The sequence below is a fragment of the Sycon ciliatum genome, chromosome 1, assembly GCF_964019385.1.
Source record: "Sycon ciliatum chromosome 1, ocSycCili1.1, whole genome shotgun sequence".
Lineage (NCBI taxonomy): Eukaryota > Metazoa > Porifera > Calcarea > Leucosolenida > Sycettidae > Sycon > Sycon ciliatum.
The window spans coordinates 69,966,281-69,985,174 of NC_088643.1; the positions used below are offsets into that span (position 1 = coordinate 69,966,281).

The following is an 18,894-nucleotide window of genomic DNA, read 5'->3' on the forward strand; positions in this document are numbered from 1 at the left end:
GTGATCTTGTTGTGAGCTGCTCAGCACAATATACTCGTACGCTCACTCTGGGAATGAGCAACACGAGCACAGTACGTGTATGAACCAGACAAGCAACTACACATACTGCACGCCAGTACTGACCATTGTGATAGTATTAGATTTAGACATTTAGTAGTAAAAATAGTCCACTAGGACCAAGACTGTTATGAGAATGCCAGATTATCAGAATCCATAGGCAGTCAAGTGCACTAGGCATGATATGCATGTTATTTCCGGGTTAGGACTTAAGACATGGTGCCGAAGACGGGGTTGTGGCGTGCAATGCTGGGACCCTGCTCGTCGTACTGGGCCTTGGTGTGGCACACCTGGTAGAACTCTGGGGTACTGGCCAGCATGGAGCCACCGAACCAGACAGCATAGCGCTGCATGTGGTGAGTGATGACGTTGACATCGATGGGCTTGGGCTTGATGCGGCCGGAGCTCAGCTCCGCGGAGAGCTTGATTCTGGCATCTACGACACGCTTGACGTCACGTCCCAGGCGACGACCAAAGTCCTTGAACATGGTTGAGCCACCGCTCAGAACAATGTTCTTGTAGAGAGGACGACGTACATCAATGGGGGTGCTCTGAATGACTACATCCACAGTTTCTGAAATCGGTGTGGTGAAGTCGGGGTTGCAGAACTCTGGGTGGAAGAACACCTCAGGTCCCAAGAAGCGCTCATAACCGACATCGACCTCCCAGTCCTTCTTGGTAACTGGGTGTTTGCTGCCGTACTTCTTGAACCACTTTGAAGGGTCAGCGTCGTACTTGTTGAATTCCTTGGCAACATCGGGACAAATGTAACCGAAGCGTTCCTTGATAGCCTTGGCAGTCTCAAGAGATTGCTCTGGTGGAATGCCAGTCTCTCGGTCCCTGAGGATTTGCTGCACAAAGTATGTGATATCTCTACCGGCAATAGGGATGTGTTTGATGGAGCTACCAATGACGTAGCCCTCAGCTACAGGAATAACGTGAGTAACACCATCACCAGAGTCAATGACTGTTCCTGTCAGGGTACGCTCTCCTACTTGACGAGATGTCCACGATGCAGCCAAAGCCAGCACAGCCTGGACGGCAATGTACAGTCCGGGAACGTTGAACGACTCGAACATGATTTCTGCGGTGTACTCGCGGTTTTCCGGAGAGTTGAGCGGGGGCTCGGTCAGCAAGAAGTAGTGATCTTCTGGCTCAGCCCTGAGATATTTGAAGATACACTGCTCGTAGAAGCGCTCCATCAAATCCCAGTCTTCAACGACACCATGTCGGATGGGGTACTTGATAGCATATCCAGTTGCCGCTTCTCCTTCATCTCCGATGTAAAAATCAAGATCATCAATTCCCTTCGTTACTCTCTGCTGGGATTTGTCTCCAACACCTGCCTTCTCCTTGATGGCAATACCACTGGGAAAGATAAACTGCGGTTCGGTGTTGCCGGCGTACCCCATCTTTGTGTAGCCGGTTCCGCAGTCTACGACTGCGGCTGGTAGTCGGGCAGCCATTGTGAAGGAGAGGCCGAGAGCACCTTTCCGACACCTTCGTTCACCAAGCTAAAGATAAAGTGAAGCTCACACTCCTGTCCAGTTCGCAGTCGAAAGGCGCAGGACGAGCTGAAAAGTTCACCCTTGCCAAATCTGATTTCGTGTGTGGACTCTACCTGTGCTGAATCCGCGACATCTGCAAGATCAGCAGGGGAGGCCTTTTTCGTTAGTCCTGCGTGTCTGAACCAATATGCCCGGGCACCAGGCCCAATCATGGGGTCATAATGCGCATGGGCCAATGTACCAGCGTGATCGATAAGCGTTGGAGGTGGATAGCGGGCGTGCGATCTACCGTGCGCCCGCTCTCCGGTCGCCCTATGGCCCATCAACAAGACGCGTGCCGGTACGGTACGGTAGATAAGACCGTCCAACCAAAATCAATGATGCACTAAAATCATAGTTCTGCAGATGTATGGACAAGGCAAAAGTCTCAGGCTATTTAGTTATTATGATTGTATTTCCTCTCTACAACTCCAGGGGCGTCGGAGGGTATTTTGGGGTGGTACGGTCTGTCATCTGAAGTACAGTTTACTAGTGGGGGAGGAATGGCGGAGCCGAACATTCTGGAAATTTAGTAGTAGTTTCGAGTCCAGATCAGTGTATTTTATTGATTCACGGGGTGCCTGGGCCAAAAAGTGGTATGGTCAATACCGTAGTGACCGTACCGTGTCCGACGCCCTTGAACTCAGTCTGCGAACATCCTTTGAGTCCGAAAGCTGGTGCAACTGAGTGAGATGGATGGCTCATGAGAGCTTCTCTTCTCTACTGTACTTGGGACCTGATAGTGCTACGCCAGGAAGCATACACACAGCACAACTGCCACACTATCTGTTGTATGCTTCCTCCGGCTGTTCAACAGGTGTGCAACAGACCAAGAATTCTTGCCAGAGCCAACAACAGCCTGTACACAGGGAGGAAGTCAATCATTATTACGAATATTGGCCCCTGTGGCTGTGGCTATGCTATTGTTAGCATGTACCTGTCCATTGCACAAACACACGACTACTGTGCACAGTGGGAACATCTTGCAACCAGCTTGACATTTGGAGGAAGTCCTGACTTGTGCAGTGTGGTGTGCAATGTACAATGCACAATGTACAACAGTAAAGAATCTAAAACACAGCTGGGCATGGACCAGCGAAAACACTCCGCTGCACCTGTTCAAAAGACTCGTTCTTCTGCGGACAATGCAAAGCCAGTTGAATCCACAGCAGCAAGCATCAGCTAGCGCCCAGCACACCCCGCACACCACACACTCAGACACAGTCACTAACTGATCAACCTGCAGGTTGTACATATAGTATTGCTTCGGTGATTTCCGGCATCACCATCGCACCACAACTAGCAAGAGCATTTATCAGGCACAAATGCACACAGGCGAGAGAGAGAGAGAGAGAGAGAGAGAGAGAGAGAGAGAGAGAGAGAGAGAGAGAGAGAGAGAGAGAGAGAGAGAGAGAGAGAGAACGAGAGAGAGAGAGAGAACGAGAGAGAGAGAGAGAGAGAGAGAGAGAGAGAGAGAGAGAGAGAGAGAGAGAGAGAGAGAGAGAGAGAGAGAGAGAGAGAGAGAGAGAGAGAGAGAGAGAGAGAGAGAGAGAGAGAGAGAGAGAGAGAGAGAGGACATCGTGGAAACAAGGACATTCACTCTGGTTCTAAAGGAGTAACGTTATGCAGAAGCTGCAGAGGACAACCACAGCAATGATGAAACACATCCATTACTCCAAACAAATTATTGCACGCATGTGACAAGGCAGGAACATGGAAAGCAGAAGGGTCAGTGACAGCCGAGCGAAAGCGTTGAACACTAGATACCTGCAGCAAATTCGACATTGTACATTACGGCACGCAGTTGGAGGCGTTCTGATTCGAGGGGAAATTAAAAATCTCTATCTTTACCATAAATTACGTGCAGAGTGAAGTGAGTGGCGTAGACGGGAAAGTGCCACCCATGCGGCAGTAGTACATGTGCCATTGCGCCCAATCACAGCACGAATAATTCAGCCAGGCAACTGCAACAATGTCACGGTCAGTAGAGACTAACGTTAAGGCTACGCACAGCAAGCTGCTTTGATGCCAGACCAGAGAAAATAGTCAAAAATACCACTACAATTACCCGACTATCACAGGTGACTAAAGTTTTAAAAAAAGTAAATACATCCCCCTTTGAGCGGGGTCCTATCGGAAAATAAGAAACCTAGATGCATAGAGGCACACATAACCGCTGCTGAGGCAGGACCAAGCTGAAAGTGCAGGACATACAACCGCTGCTGAGGCAGGACCAAGCTGAAAGTGCAGGACATACAACCGCTGCTGAGGCAGGACCAAGCTGAAAGTGCAGGACATACAACCGCTGCTGAGGCAGGAACATGCTGAAAGTGCAGAGTGGAGTGAAACGGCTGATTCCCTTTCGTACAGCAGAATACAACAGTTTGGGGGCTGAAAAGTAGAGCGGCTGCAGATGTTTCCTCCAACGAAATTGGGCATTATAAAAAAAAAAAAGGAATGGAATTCCCGATGTGTCCCTCTAGATGTATATCTATTGCTAAGCTTCCCAGAGTAGGAAATTCGTAAGAAAACTAAATGGGAGCATCAAGTACTACCGACTGACAGCGGCTGCTGCCCCAAGTGAAAAATAAATCTACATTCAGTGTGATGTGAAATGGTTAAATAGGAGCGAGTGGCCTCGGTGTATGTGTGTTTACAAACTCAAGTTAGAGAGACAGTGGGGTCAACGTCCTTTTTCTGAGCACTGGTACGTCGGACATAGAGCTCAACAAGCTTGGCCTGTCAGTACACCAGGAGCACACCAAACACGGTCACACAAATCAGTCACAATACATGTGCATGTGTATGCACGTACCAAACATTTACAACCACACATGCAGGCACCCAAGCAAGCACGCGAGCACACACAAGCTCACAGCAAATAGCAGAGCGTAGAAACCCAGCGAGGCACCATAGCGCTATCTTTATCGAGCCTACCTGTGCTGTTGTCAGATTGGCTAGGTGAGGTGACAGCGAGTCTTTGCCAACGGCTAATTGCAGTTCGACAAGGCAGTTGAGGGCTGCATGCCGCACTGAGCTCTCTGTGTGGTTGAAGCACTGCACATGGATACAGCATTACACACACGTACACGCACATATCACTAGTCGGATTACTAGTAGTCACACAACGACACAACCCTCCTCTCCTAGATCAAGTATATCTCAGTCCATCACACTAACACACACAGTGGCAAACACAATGATACTCGGGCGTCGCACACCAACATATATACACATGCATTCTGATTTGACTTTGAGGTGTTGAAGGTCAAGGCGGGCAGTGAGCAACCTCTGAACACAGTCCTCCTTACTTCATGGTCAGGTGAAGACTGAAGGTGTGAGCGGAACATTGCGAGAAACGGCTAGGAGGAGTCCCCTCGGCTCGTCTTCAACAAAACACCCATGTGTGAGTGTACATATGCCACACAAAAACAGGAGAACTTACCTGTAAGATACGCGGCACAAGGACTTCCAAGTCAGGAAGCAGCAGCTCTGCCGCTACTCGGCCAAAAATCTATTCAAGTTACAGCAAGAAAACAAACAATGACCCGTCAGGAGCTTCATGTGAAGCAAAAAGGGACCTTTTTAGATATTTTTTTGAAAGTTTCTAAACCAGAAAGCAACCTAGGCTGTGCACACACGAAAACAACAGCAACAGCAAAGAAGAAGCTTTGAACGCAGCCACGTATGAAGTAAGGATTATTGGCATTGCACTACAGCAAGTCCACTACACAAGCACGAGAAAGCAACTTCGAGTCCATAATGAAGCCAATGTTATCTAGAGCCGGAGGCTATTGATAACACAGCACCATACAAACTGGCAGCAGACTGACCTTTGCCAAGAGCCGCAGGTAGCATTCCACTTGCGGGTACTGTATACCATTCGTACGCGGCAGAACCACCTGATAGAGCTCCACGGCAGGCAGTTGACTACCTAGTATTGGTACTATCACAACAAGCTCATGACGAAGCTGCACACGGGTCAAACAAACCAGGCAGGAGATCACCACACTCAGCACAACCAAGCAACAAATACATGTACCGGTAATCAAAGTGCAAAGTGCAAGCACAGATCATTGTACTGTAGCAGGATGGGAAACAAAAAAATGGAGGATAAATTTGAGAAAGTTTTTCAGTGAACCTCTGGAGAATAGCCCTCTCTATTCCTATATTCAGTTTTACTTTTGGACAATATTTGAAAAAGTTTTTATGATAGGACAGTGAAAAAACACCATTCATAAACTGTTTAAATTTTGTCCAAAAGTAAAAATGAGACAATGGGAAGTTAGAAAGAGTTCTTCTCCAGAGATTCACCGAAAAACATTTTCATCTCCACCTTGCCGATAAACTCAAAGATGAAGTTAAAATTACCCCTAAAAGTTGTACCCCCCAGGCACCCTAAGTTTCCCAGTGGCAGTGATACACATTGTTCACTCTAGGGTACTGTACAGGCAGAACATTTCGTCGGTCAATAATTTCGTCCAACACCAAAGAAGTTCGTCTGGCTGTAAATTTCGTCCATGGATCATAAGAGTGTATTGAAAAGCTGGACAAATCGACAATCGTCCGCCATTTAATTTAGTCCAAAACCTCCTTGGACGAAAAAGACGAAATTAAATTCCAGACGAATATTTCTGCTTATACAGTCCGTTGGTCTTTCCCTCAAACTAGTCAAGATTATACAGTATTCATTACATAGCCAAGTACACAATACTGAAGTGGTGGCAAATGAAACGCGACCCCTGGATTTTCAGTACGAGTGCCCCGGAGCTAAAACGATTCCTAGCCAGTTGTGTGCGTGCCCCTGGCATGTGTGGACTATTGCACGCGCACAAGTAAGATCACGGGGTTGCGGTACACACGTCACCCTGAACACGTTTGGGCTTACCTACAAAGTCAATTTCAGCTACTGGCAACATACGAACTGCACAGGAGCAGCTCCAGTTGAGTAGCAAGCAAGATACTAGTACATGTAGCACTAGTACCGGTACGAGTCGTAGTAGTGGAGGCTAGCATTAGTCGAAGACCTCATTCGAGGCAAGGACAACAAGGTCCGAGGAGCAGTGATCAAATGCTCTTCCCGTGGAGGACGGTGCAGCTACTTTACCCTGTGGAGGTGTCGAGATCTGCACCAGCAGCCGACGTTCTTGCCGAGCAACTGCAGTCAGTTATTGCGGACACAGCCTTCGCTATCCAGCAATTGGACGTGCACACCGGCGCCAGTTGTACGTTGAATGCATGCCCAGTCCAAGCTTTCGTCTCCTCCACAGTCCTCCAAGCGATAGCACTGTAGGCAGCGAAAATGCGTAAGCTGTTACTGCCTGGTCTGGCTTCAACGCTTGTATCAACCCATCTCCTGATGTCCACGTCCGGCCAACAGAAGCTGGTTAACTACCCGTTATCGCTGCTCCACCTACTGAACTTGCTATAGTAATGTAACTTGTACAGCATTCAGTACAGATTACCCGACGCATTGGGCAGCAGCAGCAGTGCATCATGACACGTAATCAGGCAGTGTATGCCAAGTCTCTGCACCTAGTATGGAAACACCAGCATGCATTCCCAGAAGTTGTCCTCCGGATGGGGGCTTTCCATACTGTGTGTGTATTCTTGGCAGTACTTGGGAAACGGTTTGGCGACGCTGGCTTTAAAGATCTCCTGGTGGAACCTGGTGTCATTGGATCCAGCGCTTGTAACCGTGTCCTAAAGGAAAAGCACTACCACCGTTCCCTTCGCTGCCACAAGTTGGTGTTTGAAGCACTTGTGAAGATATGACTCGGTCAGTTTGACAGTGCAGAGTCACAGCAGGATCCTGCTAATGCCCCCGGCAGCCTGTATGTGACGTCCGGAAAGATACCAGTCATGCAACTGTGTCGCAGCTCTGCGCAAGCAACGACCCCCACCCCTGTGGATCCCTTTGAAGAGGCCAACAAGTCAGTGCGATCCACATCACGACTTGGTCAATTCTGGATGACATACATTGACATGGTTCAATTGGTGCCGTGCTTCATCCGCGCTACTCGCACAGGGAACTGGCCCCTACACTTAGCTTATCTTCATAGAATGTTGCTGTGGTTTTTCCAGCTATGACCACCACAACTATGCCAGACGTGCAACGTACTATTGGGTTAGCATCATGTAACTCCCCCAGAAGAATCCATCTGCTCACGAAGAACTCCTGAGTAGTCACTTTAGTGCATCTCGGTCTGGCAAGACATTTGCTAAAGTTCCTGCGGACCAGACGATCGAGCAAACGTTCAACTGGGATAGCAAATCGAAAGGTGGACTTGTTGGATTCACCAAAAAGTCTGGAGCCGTCCACAGATGGATTCTCACCATTCATGAACGGTCGGCGATCACCCGAGCAGCTGACGTACTGGCAAGACCAGCATCCTCAGATACCCGTAATGTGCACAAGGATTCTGCAACACCATGGCGACAGCGCGATAGCAGTGATGTCAGAACGTTGATTTACCTGCTGGACAACCGGGGCGATCCTTTCGCGGGTGACTCATTGGTCAGCTTGTCGACGAGGGCAGTATCTCCAGATGCACAGTGCAATGCTGTACGTAACGCTTACGTGTGTGCTGGGAGAATATGATTTGAATGCTTTCCTGAATGACCGTCTGAGCTCGGGGGAGAGTCAGCTTCTACCATCCGTTGACGAGCCACAGTCTGTCGCTCTTTGCCAAACCCAGCAACAAGCGCACAAAGGCAGCATCAACAATAGAAGCCCTCAAAGCTGATCGCCAGCTGTTTACTCGGCTGTTGGTTACGGCAAAGGAGCAACAAGTGGACATGCGTGATGCATTGCTCTACGAACTTGGGGCTGTACCACGGGCAATTGCGAAAGCTGATAGCTCCCCAGAAACTACTGCCAAATCAGCATTGATTGCACTGCTGGAGAAAGACGTTCCTCTTCCTGAACACGTTCAGCAACAAGTCACCATCGTGATGATCGATGCTATGGCAATCCTTCAAGCCATGACAGCAACATTTGGTGAGCTTAGGGACCAGATCTTTCTTCAAATAGTGCAAGCACTATACGACCCATAAGGAGAGGAAAGGTAGAGGAATGTTGTAATGTGTACGGCCAGCTTCGTTTCGTTGCATGAAACTACTCGCACTACTGAAGTAAAAGTTAAACCCGGATACTGAGCCAGTAATAAATGTAAAAAAGAGTAGAAACACATGAGAATGTGTCATGCAGCAGTAGCCTGTCAGTTTTGTGCCCTATTATCGCACTTTCTGACTCTTTATCATCTTGTTACAGTCATGGATAGTTGGTGCATAACTTGTTCTCATGTGTTACTACTGAAGTAGTATAACCAAGAGTGCATAAACAAGAGCATGCAATTGTGGTTATGGGTCAGTGCGCGGCGCACTGCCTTCATTACGTAACGTGCCTTCATCACGCTCTGGAAGCATGCACTCAAACCCACAATTTCTCGTACAAGCCCATCCGTTTTTGCTCGATTCTTTCCAGTACCTACACGATCTCTAAATTTTGGCGCGTAAACTCCAGTTTCGTACCAAAGTTCATTTCAAACCAGAGGGAAAGTGCGGTGTTTGATTTTCCGCAGTGTGCGGACTGCAGCTGAATGATGTAATGAAGGCAGTGCGCCGCGCATCTGGCCCATAGAAAAGAGATCACAGTTGCATACTCTTGTTTATGGACTCTTGGTATAACCCAAAGCTAAATAAAAATTCTGTCGACATTTAGCTAGATTTTCGACAAGCAAATCACCCAAACACAAAAACAACTCACTTCGACTACACTTATTATCGACATACTTCGAAGTATATCGTAACAAATGCTGAAAATTTCAAATCAAGGAGTCGTAAAACAACGACTAGCCAAAGAAACCTAAAATAATATGCTTCTCCCCATCTAATGTCCTAGTTGTGGGCATGACAACAAGCCGTTTCGACATCTCCAGGACATGGTCTTTGCACCCATGCAAAGCTCAGGTTGTCTGCCTGAGACTGAATCGGGACTTGCAAAACAATCTCTTTTAGATTTGGGCTGCTGCACTATTGAGGCTGGTGAGGTCGCATGTTGTATTGGTGCAGTGTGAGCACACTGCTCCTGGAGTAGGACTAGACTTGCCACCACTGTAGTAGCAGTGCAAAGGTGTCTTTTCACTGTTCTCGGCACATACATACACATACACACAGAACTAAATCTTACCCTCTTGTCGTCAGAGCAAAGGCACTCCACGACGCTGTCGAAGCAGGTCAAGATATCCGCTTGCGTGACAAACCAGGGCTCGGCCGGAATGCTAGACGCCTCCGGAGGAACACTGGGCGACCCCTTCGAGGATGAAAACAGCTGCTCGAAAACCTGAAGGGCTGCGTACTGGACCTCTCTCTGCAAACAGCGGAAGGATAAACGGTTACACAACAGAGCACGCTTGATGAGGTGACAGTCAGCTACGCACCCTGCGGGCAACGTCACTCTCAAGCTACATGTACATGTACACCGTACGGCAAAGAAACACGCTACTACAGGCAACTGTGCCACAAACAACTAGAAGGCTGTTCCCACCACAAGCAAATTATAGGAGCCCAAAGACGAACGCTCTGTCTATCCATGCAGGTATGCACGTATGCTGGTCACGATAGAAGTCCATGAGGAAAGGAACTGGTTGCAAACACCATGCAACATTAGTACATACGTCGGAATCCTGAAGAAGACTGGAAAGTCGAGCATTGACATCCGCCCGGAATGGCATAAGCACTGCACTCAGTGGTGCGGTCTGCCAGTCCAAGTAGCGTAGTGACGACAGGGCCTTCACACGCTCGCTGGGGACGAAAAGAGGAGAGGAAAAGCAACACGTGAATGCAAAGCAAAACACAACAGGTACGACCCCCCCCCCCCCCCCACACACACTGCCTGAGCTCAAGACCTACAGGCTGAGCTTGCTCATGCCATAGACAGGAGAGAGGAAACCTGTTGCTATACGTGTACCCGATCACCAGATTGCCCTGCGTCCAGCATAACATACTGTAAGTCGACAAATTTTCGGCCAATTCAAATTTCAGCCTCCCAGGACTAAAACACATTTCGGCTGCAACAAATTTTCGGCCTGTACTACTGCTGCCTGTATACACTGTCACACTGAACCTTGCAAAACAAAATTTCGGCTGCAACAAATTTTCGGCCACATAGGATCAGGCCGAAAATAGCCAAAAATAAATACTGGTATGCGGCGGAAATTTGTCGACTTACAACAAGCGTACAGCATGGGCAACTTCACTACTGCAACCGATAAATTATACACCACAAAAGTGGAGTGGTAACTCCGAAAAAAGAGAGTGAAGAGAATTACAAGAAAAGCTGACATATTCACCTGCTGGAACGATTAAAGTCACACGCCATGTCAAACAAGTCTGGTACTGTCTTATCACCACATGATGTGGATGCTGACGGGCTAGGTAGAGATGAGCGTCGTGCAGGCGCGTCCGCGGACACACTCTGCTGCTCAGCTGGACTCTGGTAAAGAGTGGGGTTGTAAGGTTTGTCGTTCGTTCCCGCAGAGTCCCCAGTTGCATTATCAGGCTGCAGCATCAAAAAATCGCACAATGAAAGGTAGACACTGGTGTCAAAATCTCACACAATGAATGGCAGAGACTGACATTACACAATTTCACCGTGTGAATTATATTGTTTGGTGTGCGTGTCGGCAGATGGTCACCTGGCTCAGGCAGACAGCAAAACAATGGCTGCTCCGTCATGTAGCATGGAGAACGGATACATCATGTACATGTACTTGACTTTTAAAATCGATGATGCTACCCAAAGTAGCACATAACGAATGCATCTGACTTTGGGTCTTCTGCTTTGCAAATCCCGAGGGATAGGGGACATTACTGGCCAATGCAATCACCCAGCACAGCACAGTGCAGCACAGCCACACTAGCAGCATCTGTACCACACACTGTGTGTCATACCGTGCTTGCAGATGGTGTACGAATACTGCTGCTGCTGCCAGCGCTTGACAATGGGGTGGAAGAAGTTCTCCGAATAGCATCAGTCTGTTGTGCTGCTGTTGTAACGGCTCCTGTAGTAGTCGTGGTGGTCACTGCTGCCTGGGCTAATCTTGGCTGATACGACGACTTTACTACAGTTGGAGAAGTCTTTGTGCTGACTGTCGTTGCTGATGGAATTGAATGCCTAATCAGCCCAGGGCTGGTTGAACTCTTTGAGTGTGATGCTTTCCAAGAGGCAGAAGGCGAGGGCGACAAGGCCGATGAACGCCGCAGCTCGCGCAGGTCTGGCGAGGACGTGCTGGAAAGCGATTTCATCTGAGAAAGGTTGCTGCTACCACTGCCAGCAGAGCTGCCAAGGAGACTAGAACCACTTGTATGTGATCGCAGGGTTGCAGGCGATTGACTGGGCGACGCCGACAGCTGTGCATGTACAGTGGAGCAGTCAAGCAACATCTTTGCCAGATGAATTGCTCCAGCAAGCTTCCAGTACACTTAATCAGAATGGACATCATTTCTACGACCATGCCAGGTGACCCGGGAACATAGCATACACTTCAGTACATGTCATACAGAAAGTACTAGATCCAGCACAGAAGGTGCCACTGACTTCTTCTGCAGTTGACTTTGTTACATGTGGGTAGCAGAAGAATCTCTCCATTTTCAATGAAACTACCCTGGGTTCTTTCGTTAAGTCATGCCAATGTTTACAGCTCGGTATCTTTCAGTGTAAACAAAGTTTTGAATGTAAACGCCATTAGAAAAAAACCTCATCGTGCCAGCTTTGAACCTATTGCACATGTTCAAGAGACGAGCACATGAGTTCGAAAAGCGAATGGCTACCGAATACCGGAAAGAGAACATACCGTTCCTTGCATGTGACTCTGCATCACCTTTCTGGCATGGTCCTATCAAGTTACAAGCAGAAACACACAACACAGAACAGGAACAAGAAGAAAGCGGCATTGGACCCCAGCTATGATGTGGAATGCACATAACAGCGAACCAGCTTTTGCAATGCGGAATACAACTGGGTACAAATAGTAGTATTTGAAGTTCACCAAACTCATTTTTTAAGTGGTCGTCATGGAATGTGGTGGTACACTCACCAGTGGAGCACCGCCATGCCCTCATTAGAGTCACTGACTCAGTCAAGGCTTGCGAAAGTAGCAAAGGCGAAGTACATGCAATAAAGCTGACGTTGCGGTAAAGAGTTAAACTTTTGTAGTCTTCTTGCGAATATATCTGGTACACACTATACATGTAGTTATTTCGTCCCCAACGTGGGAATGAAACATGACACTTGTCTGAAGTAGAGCACAACGCATGAACCCCGATCCGATGAGTCATCATCTACTACTGCGCACATACATTTGTAATGAGCTAACACACACACACACCAGTGTGACATTACATTCACTACTGCGCACATGCATTTGTAGTGTGTGAACACCAGTGCAACACAGGACAGCCACTGCACTACACTCAGTACCTGATAGTTGCGTGGCAAGCTCGACAGCATAGTGGTGAACGTGGCCGTGTTCAGCTCAAACAGGGCGGCCGTGACGCGCGTAGCACTGCGCCGCACGTCCGCGTTGTTTGCATCCAGGGAGCGAGCTATGGTGGTCGACAAGCCTTGCATGGATTGTGCGAGAATCGCGTCAGCACGGTCAAGGAGAAAACTCAAAAGTGCAAATGTATTTCATACAGATGTTTCCACAATACTACCTACAGTGACAATGAACAAGAACATGATGACTGGTGATGGTGCAAGAGCAGCCAAGACATGAGAGAAAACAACAGTTGGACAACACATACTTTTGTGACGGCCAAAAAAGCACAAATTATCGGCAAGTATGCACATACACACATGCACCTATACAATGAATAATGTACAGGTGGATATCAGGTGAGCTGACGAAATCACCAGGGTCCATGGTCGGTACCAGCTGCTCCAGGTAGAGGAAGAGTGACAACTTGTACTGCAACACAGGCGCATCGAAAACACAGAGAACAAAATGCAAACCAAGTCCAACCTTCTAACAACAAGAGGTGTAGGCACTAGGTCTCCAACACATGCCTGTCTCTCTCAAAACTACAAACGTGACTCAGCAACTCACCCCAGCTGTCACAGCACTCGACTGGTCTTCCAGAAGCTGAAACACGGTCTGCATCTGCAGCTGAGTGTCAAACTTCTCTCTGAAGGAAGGATACGCAGTGACAAGCAACCGAAAGTCAGAGCTAAGTACACTGTACGTCCATGTACATAAACAAGGCCGGTCTAGGCAGCTCGAGGTAGAGTGCTCAATGCACGAATGTATAGAGCAGTATACACACACACACACACACACACACACACACACACACACACACACACACACACACACACACACACACACACACACACACACACACACACACACACAGCAGAGGTGAAAGGCTGTGTAGCTGTAACTTTAAGTTTCACGCATTTCAGCGATCATCAGACAGCAGCATTCACTATCGAATCCTCTACGAGCAGGCCTAGATATTTGATGCTAGTGTGGAAGTTAGTGCATGTGTGTGAAGTGTAGACGTGGCATTGCTAGTCCATGTACATGACTGTACATGACTGTACAATGACTGTACATGTACATGGACTAGTATGTACCAGGGTAACACTACAATACACACCAAGTCAACCGCAGCACACCTGTGGCAGAACAGCCAGATCATCAGCAACCAGCAACTCACTTCACATCAGACAGCAGCGCGTGAAGGCGTAGGCTGATGGACGAGCGCAGTTCACCACTGCTTTTGTGGAAGCAGCGCTGCAACAGCGTTGGCAGCCAGGCCACGAGCTCTGCGTGATAGCGATTTACAAACGCCTTCAGCACTTCCAAGAACAAGCTGACAATCTGGAAGCAGAGAAAGAAGGTCCAAATGGTCCCATGTCATATCACTGGCTGCAGGCTGCTGCTGCTGCTGCTGCTGCCAGACTAAGGGATACTCAGCACACAACCATACATGTATGAAAGCGCTTGATGCTCAACGACTATGTTGTAGAGGCATTTTACATGACGGCATCAAGCTTGCATACAGCGGAGTAGGCCAGGTATGCCATGTGTCCTCTGGAGAAAGTACAGAAGCCACTACATTGAGTCCAGATCACATAGTGATTTACTGCTTGTCTGGCACTGTACAAACTCATATCAAGTCAGCACACACATGAGAACAGGATAGCAAGCCAATAGTAGATTCAAATGCTAGAAATTCTGATCAGTAAAACATGTTCTAAGGACTCACGATGTGATGCGGGTCTCGAAACATCCGGTAGAACAACTCAGTGAACTTTGTAATTTCATATTTACTGCAAGCGGTTACAGGAAAACCCAAGAGAGCAACAGAATAAAAAATTAAAGAGTGACAATTCTCACTCACCCTTGACTGATACCATTATAGAACAGAAAAATTGCAGATTGCTGATTCAGCCTGATTGTAATACAGTGCTTGGAAGTTGGAAGGACAATGTGCAAGCTGCACATATACAGTAAAATACCCATTACAACACTACAATGTAGCAATATTGTACTTCCAGACCACCTACATACTACATTCTACTGTAGATTGGTTCAAAAGCAATAATGAGTCATTGACCATCACAAATCCAGCCTAAAATTAATAGTGATTGCAAATTTCCCGCACAGGGAATTTTCCAGGCCTTTGAGAAACTCTCCCAGTTTGTTGCCACGCAGCACGACTTACGATAGGACACGTTCTGTTTTCAAGAGCTCTTGCAGACTAGCCAAACCATCACGGCGTTCTTGCCACAATCCGCTACTACAGAGCCTTTGCATCTCCGGTATATCCTGTAGGTCGTGCACAATCAACACAGGTGTGAAGGTACAAGCAAATCAACAAGAAAACCAGTAGAATGTCAGCAATTTGGACAGGGAAGTCAATGACACGCAGCAGACACACTTCAGCTAGGGCAGCGTAGGTCAACCGTGTGGCTTGCCATAGTTGTAGAACGAGCTGCCTAGGTTCGCTAAAGCAATATTCGTGAGATTATTTTGTTCCAAGAAAATACCATTCGTTGCATCACCAGTTCAACACCACCGTGCATAATAATCACTGCCATGAACAGTTTAGTAGAACGCAGCATTCGCACCTGGGTGATGTGGAACCGAGAGGCGCCACCACTTTGAGATAGGCCAGTCGATGACGTGGAGTCCCTGCTGCCCCGGCTTCCTCGACTGCCACGCGATGCAACGGAGCCCTGGCTAGCAACGTCATCATCCTGTTCCCCACGACGGCGGCGACTGCCATCCGGTACAACTAGTGGTAGACTGCTGCTGTCGAAACTCTTTATCTACACGAGTAGAAAGCCAACGGGAGAAAAACGGAGCAAAGTACTATGGTTAGTGAGTTTGAGGGCAACACGGGACACAATATGCCACAATTCATCATCCACGTGCAAGTATGCCTCATTGAGTACTCACAACAGGAACAGAGACACTTAGAAAGATGCCATAGAAGCAATGCAGTGGCAGAGAAAGCAAGGGCAGCCACTTGCTGGAGTGCAGTCGCGCACTCATGTTCAACGCAATGTACACACCACTCGTATTATAAGCAGAAAGGCAAACGCGCGCGCGCGCGCACACACACACACACACACGCACACACGCACGCACACACGGTAGCACTACAGTAGTGCTCTTCTCATCAGTACAGCACTGTACACTGTCACTGACATACAGGCTTTCGGTACTGGTGCTGCAAGGCAACCCAGGCCATGTGCACCTAAATGTACTGTACACGGAACACTGATCTCCCTTACCAAATCTTCCAGTGGTTGAAGCTCATCAGGACCGCTAGAGCTACTGGGTGGATCTCGTGAATTGCCATGCGCGACAGCTGGAGCGGCGGTGCTTGCACGTGACACCTTCGAGCTGAACAAACATTGAAGCGTGTATACGCCATGAATGAGAAAACAGAAGCTGCCTGAACCACACCCATACTTCCAGCCAAGTTCAATGCATCCCGGGATGGGTGATCTACAAACGTCCTTCACCGCAGCGCAACAGTGCATCAAAGGAGTCAGGACTAAAGCAGAGCCAGGACCAGGACCAGTACTCACCTCTGTGAGGCAGTGGAAGAGCCACCGGTAGGTTTCTGGCCACCGTACGTCGGCACACCAATACCACCAATACCACTGCTGCCTCCACCACCACCACCGCCACCACTAGCCCGGCGCACATGTGAGCGGATAGCCGACGCCGACTGGCCGGTGGCTGGAACAGTGTGTGCGAGTGAGCGACGGCCTGCACATGCAGAATCCACACAGAGCCAGCGAGCAGAGCAAAGAAAACATAACATAGATACATATACACACTTACAGCACTACAATCACTAAACAAAAGCACTGAAACACATAATGAGCAAGCTTGGCCTGAATCTGAGACACAGAATATCATCTTCAACACACATGCATCAGTGTGCACAGCGGTCCAAAGGCAACACCAGATCACACCAGTTGTACTGACCACTACTTATTGAGACGGACGAGTTGGACGTTGTTTCTCCGGCTGTTGTTACGGGTCCAGTGCCGGCTATGCTCCATGACGACTGGGAGCCCGATGGCCCTAGGTCAGAGTTTGGGCGGGGGTCAGTAAGTGCAGACATTGTTCCTGATTTACGATCTGTCATCGGCGAAAGGTCTGCAAAGGAGAGAAATACAAACAAGAGCGTGGGCTTGAAAACAGAAACCCTGGCAAACTAAGAAAACGCTATTTACACAGCTCCGATATGAGTCATATCAGAATAGTGTAGTTGGATCAAAGAAGCCCCCCCCCCCCCCCCCCCACCGCGCTGCAAGACTTCATCAACCACTGCGGATATGCATGCGGTTGTCTGTGACCTGAACCGTACCAGGCGCACACATCAGCTGTGTCATTAATCTAGACAAGCACACGGCACTACATCTACTGACCTGGCTCGCTGGTGAAGCGGCGATTCAGGTGGTTACTGAGACGACTGCGCGGCTTCTGAAGTCTGTAGTACAACAAGAACAAGACAGTGGTTAGTTGCATTTCACACATACCCATATTCAATATCCAGCTTCAAGAGGTACGAGGATAATAGCGCCCTACTTCGAGTCCTGGTCCCGGATAGCAAGATCACGGCAGCATTCCAGTGTTGTGAGCACAGGAGCAGATAAGTGGCAGTGTTTGGACCAACTCTGCACGTTCGCAACTTGCTAGTCGGCATGTGAAGTGGTGTGGAGGAGGGCACATGGCCATGTTGGTTGCGTCTCCTAACTACTTCAAGTACAATCTGGAATCCAAGTACCTAGAAGTGTTTGTCTGCATCTGCGATGGAGACAAGGCCAAGGCACCATATCCCTTATTTCCTTGGCTATGTTGACTTTGCTATCACTTTGTCTAAGTTGATGGAGATCTGTGCCAATCTTGGCTTGAGCTATTACTCTTCACTGTCACTCTCTGTCTCCACGACTTTCTTTTCTACACGGAAGAGATCAATCTCAGTATCTCTGCTTCAATTTTTAATCACCGCAGTGAACCAGAGCAGTACAAAAATTACTTTACTTTAGAGTGACAGCCGTGGCATGTACATACCCGGTTGATCGCGTTGGTGCTTCTCCGTTCATGATGGCTCTGTGATCATCAAGCATACGCTGCTTCGCAGAGTCCAAGGCAGCGCGCAGCCTGTTTCATGTGAGAACACACAGGCATAAGCAAACAATATTGTGAAGCATTCTTCCAGTCATATCTGGACCTAAGCACAGAGTGAAGAGACTGCACGCTAGGAACACGCAGCAGGTATGACAACACACTTCACCCATCTACAGCTAACACTGTGTCATCTCCTATTCAAAGAGTTCACAAAAGCAAAAGCACACGTTCTTGTACCAGGTTCTGTACTTACTTTTCGCCTTGGGCAGGAAAGTGATCCATCAGACCCCAGAAAGCACTGTGAGAGATGATAGCACAAGCGCACACACCACACAAACACACAGACATAAAGAAAGCAGAAGTTCAATGATGATGTGTGGTGTGTTGGCACAGTAACAGGTACAGGTACAGCAGGAGCAGAACCCTGCCTACATAAACGTGAATGTCACCTCGGCGGCTGGGGTATGGTAACAATGACACGCTCCATGCAACCGTCACTTACCTCCGAGCTGTTGTTCGTGTGGCAGAGTCAGCATCGTATATGCCTTTCCTCACTGCTTCCTCAAGGACAGCTAAGTGCCTGCGGGGAAATGGAGGACAAGATGCACAAGGAGAGATTCTCTATC

At 48.4% G+C, this 18,894-nt stretch overlaps 2 protein-coding genes across 3 annotated transcripts in view; both read right to left on the bottom strand.

The window, feature by feature from the left end:
• Nucleotides 1-103: 103 nt before the first annotated feature.
• Nucleotides 104-1,686, bottom strand: LOC135805171 (actin-related protein 3-like). Its single transcript, XM_065319172.1, has one exon. It carries the CDS (start codon nucleotides 1,521-1,523, stop codon nucleotides 267-269), a length of 1,257 nt encoding a protein of 418 aa, XP_065175244.1. The 5' UTR covers nucleotides 1,524-1,686; the 3' UTR covers nucleotides 104-266.
• A 1,146-nt stretch (nucleotides 1,687-2,832) lies between these two features.
• The window catches only part of LOC135805173 (CLIP-associating protein 1-like), a 30,189-nt gene continuing 14,127 nt past the window's right edge, over nucleotides 2,833-18,894 (bottom strand). Inside the window, exons 16-38 of one of the 2 annotated variants that reach the window (XM_065319176.1) lie at nucleotides 18,771-18,848; nucleotides 18,522-18,566; nucleotides 18,212-18,301; nucleotides 17,566-17,627; nucleotides 17,120-17,293; nucleotides 16,714-16,897; nucleotides 16,414-16,525; nucleotides 15,745-15,945; nucleotides 15,339-15,442; nucleotides 14,880-14,943; nucleotides 14,328-14,491; nucleotides 13,715-13,793; nucleotides 13,500-13,576; nucleotides 13,087-13,240; nucleotides 12,461-12,502; nucleotides 11,559-12,017; nucleotides 10,958-11,166; nucleotides 10,283-10,409; nucleotides 9,796-9,975; nucleotides 5,438-5,575; nucleotides 5,050-5,118; nucleotides 4,542-4,661; nucleotides 2,833-4,343 (exon numbers count right to left, since the gene is read on the bottom strand). In XM_065319176.1, coding sequence (XP_065175248.1) covers nucleotides 4,266-4,343; nucleotides 4,542-4,661; nucleotides 5,050-5,118; nucleotides 5,438-5,575; nucleotides 9,796-9,975; nucleotides 10,283-10,409; nucleotides 10,958-11,166; nucleotides 11,559-12,017; nucleotides 12,461-12,502; nucleotides 13,087-13,240; nucleotides 13,500-13,576; nucleotides 13,715-13,793; nucleotides 14,328-14,491; nucleotides 14,880-14,943; nucleotides 15,339-15,442; nucleotides 15,745-15,945; nucleotides 16,414-16,525; nucleotides 16,714-16,897; nucleotides 17,120-17,293; nucleotides 17,566-17,627; nucleotides 18,212-18,301; nucleotides 18,522-18,566; nucleotides 18,771-18,848 — 3,010 coding nt within the window. In that variant the 3' untranslated portion in view covers nucleotides 2,833-4,265. The remainder of the gene's footprint in view (nucleotides 4,344-4,541; nucleotides 4,662-5,049; nucleotides 5,119-5,437; nucleotides 5,576-9,795; nucleotides 9,976-10,282; nucleotides 10,410-10,957; nucleotides 11,167-11,558; nucleotides 12,018-12,460; nucleotides 12,503-13,086; nucleotides 13,241-13,499; nucleotides 13,577-13,714; nucleotides 13,794-14,327; nucleotides 14,492-14,879; nucleotides 14,944-15,338; nucleotides 15,443-15,744; nucleotides 15,946-16,413; nucleotides 16,526-16,713; nucleotides 16,898-17,119; nucleotides 17,294-17,565; nucleotides 17,628-18,211; nucleotides 18,302-18,521; nucleotides 18,567-18,770; nucleotides 18,849-18,894) is intronic. The other variant, XM_065319177.1, reaches the window with a different exon arrangement.